At 38.3% G+C, this 12256-nt stretch overlaps 1 protein-coding gene across 32 annotated transcripts in view; it reads right to left on the bottom strand.

Annotated features, from left to right (window-relative positions):
- Positions 1-12256, bottom strand: part of PLEKHA5 (pleckstrin homology domain containing A5) — a 249095-nt gene that overhangs the window by 86680 nt on the left and 150159 nt on the right. For 31 of the 32 annotated variants that reach the window (XR_634520.3, XR_001892538.3, XR_634521.3 and 28 more), the window contains 2 exons: positions 4125-4590; positions 335-418 (listed from right to left, as the gene is read on the bottom strand). Coding sequence is in view for 28 of the 32 variants with exons in the window: in XM_009180312.3 (XP_009178576.2) it covers positions 335-418; positions 4125-4590 (550 nt within the window). In the remaining 4 variants the exon portion in view is untranslated. The remainder of the gene's footprint in view (positions 1-334; positions 419-4124; positions 4591-12256) is intronic. The other variant, XM_009180321.3, reaches the window with a different exon arrangement.

The following is a 12256-nucleotide window of genomic DNA, read 5'->3' as shown; positions in this document are numbered from 1 at the left end:
AGGCTGGTCTCGAACTCCTGACCTCAAGCAATCCGCCCACCTCGGCCTCCCAAAGTACTGGGATTACAGGCATGAGCCACCACACCCGGCTGTAAAGTCTCAAAATATAATCTTTTATTTGGCCAGTCAGGCACTTAGGAAACGGTATCCACTAAAACACCAAAATGGCTACATGATTCCAAATTCTTCTGATGAGCATCTCTTGCACAAAAGCAGTAATGCTTTTTCTTTGGGAGAACCTCTGAAAATTCAAACTTAAAAACTATGTTAGATATGTACCTTCCTGTGTAGCACATAAATAAAACATGGTATGGTAAATAAAGATATTACTCACCGTTTTCCCTTGGAGGCTCTGGGGACTAACAGACTGTAAAGTCAGGCCAGCTGGCACTGACCTTCTGTCAGGCACATAGACATGCTAGGAAAGTAAAGGTACAATGTAATTCTGCAGTAAAGTTTTTTTTTTCTTGTCAATGTCAGCAAGGAGAAATCTTAAATTCATATTATGAAATACCATTTAAAATTGCTATTAGTGCTTATGAAAGATGATAGAGACTAAAATTTCTTGTGTCATAAAATACTAATGTGGGGCTGGATGAGGTGGCTCACGCCTGTAATCCCAATGCTTTGAAAGGCCAGGGTGGACAGATCACTTGAGGTCAGGGGTTTGAGATCAGCCTAGCCAACATGGTGAAACCCTGTCCTTTCTCTACTAAAAAACAAAAGAATTAGCCAGGTATGGTGGCGTGGGCCTATAATCCCAGCTACTCGGAGGGCTGACGTGGGAGAATTGCTGGAACCTGGGAGGTGGAGATTGCAGTGAGCCGAGATAGCGTCATTGCACTCCAGCCTGGGTGACACAGCGAGGCTCCATCTCAAAAAATACTGATGTGGATGAGCAGAGTAATTCTTTTTTTTAAGGCAGAATCTTGCTCTGTTGCCCAGCCTAGAGTGTATAGCGAGATCTCAGCTCACTGCAACCTCCACCTCCCGGGTTCAAGAGATTCTCCTACCGCAGCCTCTCAAGTAGCTGGGATTACAGGCGCATGCCACCACACCTGACTAATTTTTGTAGTTTTAGTAGAGACGGGGTTTCACCATGTTGGCCAGGCTGGTCTCCAACTCCTGGCCTCAATTAATCTGCCTACCTCGGCCTCCCAAAGTGCTAGGATTACAGGAGACAGTCACTGTGCCCGGCCTGAACAGAGTAATTCTAAAATCTGGTTTAGAGGTTGTCAAAAACTCTCTGGCCTCAGGATCCCTTTATATTTTTAAAAAGAAAATTTAGTGGCAAGAGTGGCATTGTTTTACAGTTCTGTAAAACTTTAATGTCTGGCTGGATTCTTGTATCTGTTTCTGTATTTAATCTGTTGTGATAATCTCTTTAAGTGGAAGTATGTGAAGAAAATTTACCCTCAATATACACAATAGTTTTTCTTGATAATTATAGATGTTCATCTCTGACTTTGCGCTATAGCTCAAAAAAGTGGTATTTTTTTAAAGGTTAGTAACAAAGTGATATCTGAAACCTTATCAACGAACTTTTGATACTCTGTTACATTAATATGCACTGGTCTATTTGAACTTTAAATGAATCTTGTGATATTAAACACTGGTCATTTGGAAAATATTGGTTCAGTGAGTTATGCAATGTTCCAAATGTTGACATATGTCAGTATACAATATTAAAAAATCACAACTGTTAATATCACCACCAATCTTTAAGCACCGGAAAGCTGTCAAGTTCAGAGTGGCAGATACATGATTTCCAAAATTCTATTTTTTGCTTGAAAACTCAAACGTTGTCATCAGTGACAAATACTGTCAGTTGTTTTCCTTGAAGTGACAGGATAGCATTCATTTTGAGAAAGTGTGTCTATCAAATACCACGTCTGAATATTGATAGTTGTCTTTTGTTCAAGTAAAAATGCATTTCACAATAAAAGGAGCTAATTCAGCTTGCAACTCCATCACGTGTTTTACTGGGAGATAACTGTTAGCACTTTGGTATGCCATAGAAGTGCTTTATGCATTTACCATTTCATCACAAGTAAACAGTAAAAGAATATGTAACAAAATGTTACGGTTCAATAAAATTATTTTCTATTGTTTCATGAATGAGATTTATAAGTGAACCTGATACTTCTATTTTTTTACTTCAAGTGTGTGGCAGTGAAGGCTACAATGACCACTAGTATAGTCTGGAGCCACTGTCTTGATTTATGCTAAGGTGCCAGAAATGTTACTCACCATCACTTCTGTACTACTAGCGCAAGTAGGAATACAATGAATAATGCCTTATTACGATTATAAAAATAGTTTTGACTCCCTGAAAGGGTCATGGGGAGGGAACCCCCACAGGGTTCCATGAACTACACTTTAAGAACCACTGATCTAGATCAAGGAAGAGGACAGGATAGTTTGAAAGAAAAATTTGGCAATTTTGGAGAAGTCTTTTAGGAGTAGCAGTAGTAGACGGTCGGGAATTGGGTAGAGAATATAGATTCATCTCATATTTGCTGTCAAAACAGATGATATATTCTGGCCAAAACCATGAAAAATACGATTAAGAACGACAGCATGTAATTTAGAGCCAATTGTTACACCAAACACATTAATTTGTCTTAGATCAGATTTTTCTTATATATTATTACTATTTTTATCAATCATGATTTAGTCTTTGGACAAAGTGAGGAAACACTGAACTTTGTTACAATGGAGTCCAAAGTGAGCCTTTTTTGTGAGGCAAATTAAAACTTTCTTCAAAGGAAAATTCCTGATTAATTTATTAATCTTAATAAATATTTATGGAAGTATCAAGCAAATGCTTTAGGTAATAATGCAGCTGAAGGATTCAGCCTGTCACAAGGGTAAGAAAAGAGCATTTTAAAATAGTATAAAGCAATAACTTATTACTATTTTTTGAGTCAGAGTCCTGCTCTGTCGCTCAGGCTGGGGTGCAGTGGTGCAATCACAGCTTACTACAGCCTCAACCTCCCAGGTTCAAGTGATCCTATGGCCTTGGCTCCCCAAAGTGTTGGGATTACAGGCGCGAGCCACTATGTCTGGCCAAAGAATTCTTTAGTATGAAAAAAAAAAAAGCAATTTAGGATAGACATTAGGGAACTGGCTGTGTACTAGCTGACTAATCAAAGCCACTGCTTTAGCATTATGAAAAGCTGATTGATACAAAGCACTTTGAATTCACTTCAAGTAATCTATACTAAGCAATGCTTAAACCAACTTAATATACAAAGTAAAACATGATCTCCATTTTTTAAATGTATATATACCATTAAGCTCTAATATTAAATTGAGTGTTTAAGGAGTTATCTGAATATGCTATTATTGTTGGCTAGAAGATAAAGTTAACACTTTTATCCTCATGAACAACAGGATGAGCTTGATACAAAATTTCAGGTATGCCAGAAGACAGTAGGTGTAGAATTTGCAAGTGTGTAAAAAGCCAATAACAATGAATGTGGTCTAGGCCAGGCACAGTGGCTAACGCCTGCAATCTCAGCACTTTGAGAGGCCGAGGCCAGTGGATCACTTGACATCAGGAGTTCAAGACCAGCCTGAGCATCATGGTGAAACCATGACTCTACTAAAAATACAAAAATTAGCCAAGTGTGGTGGTGCATGTCTATAATCCCAGCTACTCGGGAGGCTGAGCAGGAGAATCACTTGAGTCCGGGAGGCAGAGGCTGCGGTGAGCTGAGATTATGCCTCTGCATTTCAGCCTGGGCAACAGAGTGAGACTCTGTCTCAAAACAAAACAACAACAACAACAACAACAAAACCAAGAACAACCAATGAAATGCACGTGGTGTTAACCTACATGGAGAACTGATGAGATATGGTATCAAGCAGAGAATACAGAATGCATCTGCTCAAAAGAACTGCTCCTGTGTTCCTGAGGGATGAAGTATTGCAATTAGGTATTTTTTATACATGAGATCTTAATGTTGTAAAATATTTTTATTTATTTTTTAAAACAAAATAGAGCTGCCTTGCTTACTTTCTCCTCATTCTTTTGTCTCTCACATTTAAAATAGTATACTAGAAAGAAAACACAGCATTTATAAGGTAGTGAGTTAACATAAAATGAGCAGCTATTTTACCTTAGGGTGATGGGCCCTGTGTCTGCGGTCTATTGTCACATCTCCTCTCTGAATTGGTGAAGACACTTCCGATCTGTAAGTTCGTTGAGGGGAGTATCCCTGATAAGCAGCTATTGACCCGTGGGATGGTGATGTGGGAATAGAGTGCATTGTCTGGTCAGAAATATTTACCATGGTTTTGGGACTACTCAAAGTACTGTGTCGAGGGAGGGTGCTCTGTTTATTATAAAACTGACGCTGCTGCCATTCGTAGAGCTGCCACATTGTGTCATCTCTCATGGACCTCCGTTTCTCCTCCGCTCCGGGTCCTAACGTCTTGTCATGAGTGGAAGGGGCTACACTGCAGATACTTTCAGGCCTTGTCTTGCTGTTTCTTGGGAGTGTTCTATAACCTTCAGGGTAGCGGGCCATAATCTGGGCTCTGTGGCTTGGCATATTTCTTGGTAATGTTTGGTAAGAAATTACTCTAAAATAAAAAAATAATTAAAATGTAAACATGAAGAAGAGTTATTTTCCAAATTCTAAATTAGAGTACATTTCTTTTGTTTCAGTAAGTAAAACATATACTAGAATTTTTTTTTTTGGAGATGGAGTCTCGCTCTGTCACCCAGGCTGGAGTGCAATGGTGTGATCTTGGCTCACTGCAACCTCCGCCTCCCAGGCTCAAGCGATTCTCCCGCCTCAGCCTCCCAAGTAACTGGGATTACAGGCGTCCACCACCATGCCCGGCTGATCTTGAATTCCTGACCTCAGGTAATTCACCTGCCTCGGCCTCCCAAAGTGCTGGGATTACAGGCATGAGCCATCGTGCCCGGCTTAGAATGTATTTTTTTTAAAGATTGAAATATTATACAAGATATACACTATTAATAGATTTTAATCTTTTTATGAAATTCAATTTAACAAATTTAACACAGGATAAACAGCATCTATATCAATTACACAAAATATTATTAGTTCCACACAATGTACAGTTTGATTTAAAGATGAAAGACTATTATACTTCGTTTGAGAAATAAGAATGTTTAAAATCTAATCTCAATTCTGTCTCTGTATTTTATTTGTTCTTATATAAATAAAGTCTCATTTTCATACATCTCATCAGAGCACTAGGATTTCTATGTATGGATGAAATATGAAGTGAGTTACAACCATAGAGCATAAAGACAGGAAAGAAATTACTGCAAGTATATGTTGACTATTCTGTTGGATGTTTTCTTTCAGGAAGTATGGTTATTTATGGGAGTAAATACATCAGTACATTTGGTTTGAAGGAATAACTTCCTTTCATAGCTTTTCCTAACTTGAAATATAAAAATGACTTGGAGTTGACGCTCAGAATTCTATTAAAGATAAAATACTTAAATATCACAATATTTCAGATATAAAACTGCAATCTCAGCAATTTTCTAATGTTTCCAGCACAGTAATTAATATTTCACTTCATAGATGGTGGAATATTTCTCAGGAGGCTTTTTAAAGCAATCTAAAAATGCTTCATGTACATTATGCATGCAAAGTATAGTTCTTTTAAAATGCTAATTTTGGGAATTGGATATGTAATTGCATATTACTAAGCACAGAATATTACCATTTCCAAAAATCAAAGAATACAATTTCAGTTTACTACTTTTAAAAAAACCACTTTGATAAACACACTATTTTGAATTTATGAAACTATCACAGTGCCAACTTCATACTAGGTGAAATTCATGATATAAAAAAGATTTTTAAAAGTTAGTTAGGGGAGGAGTGAGCCAGAAAAAAAGAGTCAATTAAAAACTCTATGTAAAGTTAACATTTGTGTTTCTCTATTATCTTTTTTTTTTGTAGATAGTGTTTTGCTCTGTTGCCCAGGCTGAAGTGCACTGGCACAATCTCAGCTCACTGCAACCTCTGCCTCCCAGGTTCAAGTGGTTCTCCTGCCTCCGCCCCCTGAGTAGCTGGGACTACAGGCACCAGCCACCAAGCCCAGCTAATTTTTTGTACTTTCATAGGTTTTGCCATGTTGCCTAGGGTCATCTCGAACTCCTGAGCTCAGGCAATCTGCCCGCCTCAGCCTCCCAAAGTACCAGGATTATAGGAGTGGGCGCCGGGCCTCCTATTTCCTTTAGATACAGAGGTGTAGGTATAATTCAAATTCTAAATACAAACATACTTTTTTTTTTTTGAGACGGGTTCTCACTCTGTCACCCAGGGTGGAGTGCAGTGGAGTACACTGCAGCCTCGTCCTCCTGGGCTCAAGTGATCTTCCTGCCTCAGCCTCCTAAATAGCTAGGAATACAGGTATATGCCACCATGCCTGGCTAATTTTTTATTTTTCCCAGACATAACCTTTTAACCACCACCACCACCACCACAAGACATATCTAGATTAGAAAAAGCAAGATTAGGCTGGGTGCGGTGGCTCACACCTGTAATCCCAGTATTTTGGGAGGCTGAGGAGGCAGATTGCTTGAGGCCAGGAGTTCGAGACCAGCCTGGCCAACATGGTGAAACCCTGTCTCCACTAAAAATACAAAAATCAGCCAAGCATGGTGATGTATGCCTTAGTTCCAGCTACTCGGGAGGCTGAGGCAGGAGAATCACTTAAACCTGGGAGGTGGAGGTTGCAGTGAGCTGAGATAGTGTCACTGCACTCCAGCCTGGGTGATAAGACAGACACTCTGTCTCCACAAAATAAATAAATAAAATAAAATAAAGAATATGAAAAAGCAAAGTTAAATTACAAGTATTCATCTAATACTATCATCTCCATGGGCATAAATTTATATCCTAACATCAAAATCAACATAATTCAATGAACTAAGTGTGTAGAAGGGTTGGGACTCCACAAACTCAGGTTTCCTGATCTCTTCTTTCAATGTTTAGTTAACAATTTTTCCTAGTATTACATGGGCCCTTACTGGTTGTGAAAATGTCAGAGACATTGGTAATTACATGGACCAGAAGGGATTAAAGATTTGATGGGAAAATTATTTGAACATACTCTTAATAATCTGGGAATCCTTCGCTGATAATCTGGATATAAGAGCTCTCTTTTGAGCCAAATACCTGTCAGCAACAATGCACAAATACTGCTATATTATAGTTACAAAAAGATTTCAGGCTGGGTGCAGTGGCTCACCCCTATAATCCCAGCACTTTGGGAGGCCAAGGCGGGTGGATCACTCAGGAGTTCAACATAGCAAAATCCCATCTCTACAAAAACTAGAAAATATTAGTCGGGCGTGGTGGCATGCTCCTGCACTCCCAGCTACTTAGGAGGTTGAAGCAGGAGAATTGCTTGAACCCGGGAGGCAGAGTTTGCAGTTGCAGTGAGCTGAGATTGTGGCACTCCAGCCTGGCAACAGAGGGAGGGCTCTGTCTCCAAAAAAAAAAAAAAAAAGAAAAAAAAAGATTTCACTGTGATGAGGTGTAATGAATTGAGTGCACTGGACTATGAGGCACCCAATTAATAAACTGCCTGCATAATTGGTATCTATTGGGGTAGTAAAATTATGTTACCTTTATACTAAGAGAAAATCTCACGTTAAATATACCTTCTCTTTGTGGGTTAAAGCATCCAGAGGGGATATAGTGGGAAAACAGTAAAGCAGGAAAAGTGGTTGATCAAAAATCAAGACAGCCAAGTTTTGATTCCTGCTTTCCTATTAAGTACTTAGACCTTAGATAAGTTACATATTCTGGGGCCTTCAGAATATTGGGGGCAGGGTAGGGGAGTAGGGGAGAAAAGACCAAGAGATTTTATATATATATAAAACACTTTCCAAGCTAGGCACTGTACTAAGTATTGGGGATAAAAAGAAAAAAAAAGTAAAAAGGTTATATAGCATGCTGGGGGATGTACACATGTCAACAAATCACGACAATACGTTGTATGAAGATTGTCTAATAGAAGCATATGAAAATTACCCTATGGATATTTCAGGATGTCAGTATAGCCAAATATATATATATATATATTTTTTCCTGAGATGGAGTCTCTCTTTGTCATCCAGGCTGGAGTGCAGTGGCATGATCTCTGCTTACTGGACCTCTGTCTCCCGGGTTCAAATGATTCTCCTGCCTCAGTCTCCCAAGTAGCTGACAGGTGCCTGCTGCCATGCCCAACTAATTTTTCTATTTTTAGTAGAAACGAGGTTTCACCACGTTGGCCAGGCTGGTCTTGAACTCCGTACCTCAGGTGATCCACCCACCTCGGCCTCCCAAAGTCATAGGATTACAGGTGTGAGCCACCATGCTTGGTCCAAGAGATCATACTTGGGGTTACAGAAAGAGCTTGTGGGTTAAACAGAACTAAAATGCAGGTCTCCTACTTTCTAAAGCAGTACTCTTTTAACTATGCCAGCGATCCCTAAACTTTTGGATTAAAAAAAAAAATCCCTCTATTTTAAAATTTTGCCTAAGATATGAATATTATTTTTAAAAAATCATACTCATCTATTACAATGACTTAAACATAAAAAGGCATTAAAAATTAGGAAGGATATAATCTTATAGTACCAGAGAGCCCTTTATATGCTATTAAAATCTAGCCAATGGCCAACTGATACTGGGATCCTCTTTTTTCATCTAGAAGATGATTTCATCATAAACTTACTCTAGAGCTCTAAAATTCTATGCCTTATTTTTTAAAAAAATATTTCTAATTATTTCAACCATTTCTCCTAAACTAAATTTCCTTCCTCATGCTGGTTGTTCTTCAGGATTTCAATGTCTCTACTCAAAAACAGGTTGTTCAAAATTGAACAAAATGTCTCCAGACAAGAACCACTGCATTCAGGCCAACCATCTGATGCCTTCAGGGGTGGAGAGAGGGAGAAAGGTACCCAATTGCTCTTATATAACCAGTATAAAGAGTTCAATTTCTTGAGGCTTTCCCTCCACGGGTATTTCCCATTTTGTTTCTGCTTGGTCTTCCTCCCCCTCTTCACCTTCTCTGATCACATTAAAGCCAGAAACTGGAAAACATCCAGAGCTGGCAACCCATGACTATGTGCAAATATGTCAGCTAGGGAAAGCTGACTCCATCAAAGAGACTGCCCTAGTACAAAAGCAATTTACCCTGACACACCTTGGTTTATCTGGTCATTTACAAGTTCAAGAAATACTACAGTAGGCTTAATATACAAAAAGCTAGAGATTAAGCACTGAGCTATATCATAGAAACATGTAAGGAAGGGGACATACATTATCAATCTAAAACACACCCAAAATTGCTTATAAGCTAATGTCGAAATTATAGTTCAAAAACATAATTACACTAAAACACTTCTGTCAAGCGCTCTGAAGTATTCATAATGTGTGGGTTGGGCCCTGTTGTAGAGATGTATATTGAACCTGAACTGTCAACTATCATATGATCATTAATAGCAGGCTATGTATATTTTTAGTAAGCTTGGTTAATTAATGACATTAAAAGGCTCTTCTGTCATCTTTGGAACCACATTTGGGGAATTTTAATTAAAAATTAAATTATTATCAAGCAAATTTATTTTTATCCCATATATTTCTAGCACTTTAAGACCTGTTTTTCAAAACTACAATTCCCTTTAGTGACTTTTTTCCCCAAAGAAATTCAAATTAAGCAAAGTGTGATTTACTTTTAACTGAAAGCTTAAGAAATGAACACTCTAAGCTCCTGCATCAGATTTAGTGCCCTATTGACCAGCAGCTGCCTGTCAAGCACCATAAAAACCCTTTCCCTGTGATTCTGCCATGCAGAACAATGGCTTAAGGACCATGCATCTTAACAGTGCCTGCCACTCAGAATGAAACTTTAAAGCTTTGTTCACAGATGCAGGGATCTACTATTTGACTAAATATTAAACCTTTTTCTTCCTATCAGAACTTTAATAATAAAAGGCTTTCATAAAGCTTTTTAAAAAATGATTTAGATATTGAATTACAATTGTTTCTTTCCACCAATAAAAAATCATTTCATTATAAAACACAACTATTTTTATAATGAAGTTTATATCATAATGTAGATGATATTTTCTTATGATCCAAAGTAGACTCAAGCCATTTCAAAAGAACATCTAAATAACAGTATTTATAAAAACTGGCATAACAGTTAACCCAAAAATGTAGGAGGAACCCAGAGAAAACCTTAGCTCAAAATAACCTAAAACCAGCCTTCAGAAGCTGTTGGTCTATGTCCAAAAGAAAGAAGTCACAGAAAGACTTTACTGATATTAATTACTCATAAAGGAACCTAAAACCAGTCTTTATACTTAACAATTTTTAAAAAATCCTCTAATTTCAAGATATCTGTTGACTCTCTACATACATTTTTAAACTTAAGAAAGTATGATTTTTGGGGAAAAGTGATTCTTCTTTGAAGTGAGATTTAACGTGGTGAGCAGAGACTCAGCAATCTTCTGATTTAGATTTTTATTATTTTCCTGAAAGTCATTACTTTCCCAAGTACTTTCAAACATCCTTTCATTTTTTTCCCCCAGAACTGCTTCCTGCTTCTGTCTAATCAAATTGTATTAATTTATTTTCCTGCTAGTAATATACGAGCTTATTCATGTTTGTCATTCCATCCAACATTAAGTAATCTAATTTTTATTCACCTGTGCCTTCATTAATTCATTTATTTATGATTTTGGTCAATCTGGTAAGTGAAAAATAACGCCTAATTGATTCTTTGATATGCAATTCCCTGATTACTGCTAAATTCGAGCATTTGCCAGTTCTTTTTAAAGAAAATTGACAAATAAGATTGTACATATTTATGGTGAACAACATGCTTTGAAATATATGTATTGTGGAATGGCTAAATCAAGCTAATTAACATATGCATTACCTCACATAACCCATCCAACAACTATCTTCTCTTTTCCCAAATCTTTTCTTTGCAGTAAAAGGCACCAAATCACCCTAGTTGCCCAGGCCAAAAAGGCAGGGTACCATTCTTGATTTCCCTCAAGAAACTTCCAGATTGGGGTGCAGTGGCGCAATCCTGGCTCACTGCAACCTCTGCCTCCCGGGTTCAAGAGATTCTCCTGCCTCAGCCTCCCGAGTAGCTGAGATTACAGGTGAGCACCAAAATGTCTGGTTAATCTTTGTATTTTCAGTAGAGATGGGGTTTCACCATCTTGACCAGGCTGGTCTGGAAATCCTGGCCTCAATTGATCCACCTGCCTTGGCCTCCCAAAGTGCTGGGATTACAGATGCGAGCCACCTCGCCCAACACCAAACTTAATCTTGAGCAAGACGGGTTTGCAGTCAAGCACATCAAAGCAACCAACTAGACTTGTCAATTGTATCCTGAATACATCCTCTTCCTCTTCTCACTTCAATCACTTAAGTAACTTTTGAACTTTCTCCAATTTACTCTCCAGATTTCTGAGACACCAATCTGAATATATCTCTCCTAGCTTATGTCTCTAGCCTTGTTCTTCACTCATTGTTTCCCCAGTTACAACCAAGTCATACTGGATTTCTTTTGATTCTTCTGTTCTCTACTAACCCTGGAGCTTTGCATATTTAAGCCCTAACATGCATGTCATTCTTCGTATCACAGCTTGTGTTTTGCTTCCTCTACAAAGGTTTTCCTGGACTCTGAATCCTTAAGATTGTGTTGGTTATCCGAAATGTGTTCCTACAGCACCCTGGTCTGCCTTCATTGTATCTGTCATACTAAATTGCATCTACTTATTCAACTGTCTCCTCTAGTACAGAATGATCTTTGTGAGAACCTGGACTGTATCTTTTCATTATTTTACTTTGTGGTCTCACAATTAGCAAATAGCAATTGTACAATAAATATATTTAGAAAAAGTGCATGCAAAAATGAATAAATGCTCACATAAATACATTTACTTTTCATTTTTTTTAGAGTTGGGTTCTCACTGTGCTGCCAGACTGGAGTGCAGTGGCACAGCCATAGCTCACTGCAGCTCCCAACTCCTGGGCTCAAGCAATCCTTCTACTTCAACTTCCCCCAAGTAGTTGGTACTACAGGCATGCAACACTATGCTTGACTAATTTTTAAAAATGTTTTCAGAGATGGGGTCTTGCGAGGTTGCCCAGGCTGGACTCAAACTCCTGGCCTCAAATGATTCTCCTGCTTTGGCCTCCCAAAGTGCCGGGATTATAAGCACAAACAACTGCTTCTG

Source organism: Papio anubis, chromosome 9 (genome assembly GCF_008728515.1).
Source record: "Papio anubis isolate 15944 chromosome 9, Panubis1.0, whole genome shotgun sequence".
NCBI lineage: Eukaryota > Metazoa > Chordata > Mammalia > Primates > Cercopithecidae > Papio > Papio anubis.
The sequence above is the reverse complement of the archived record's forward strand: the minus strand, read 5'-3'. Positions and strand labels throughout refer to the sequence as shown.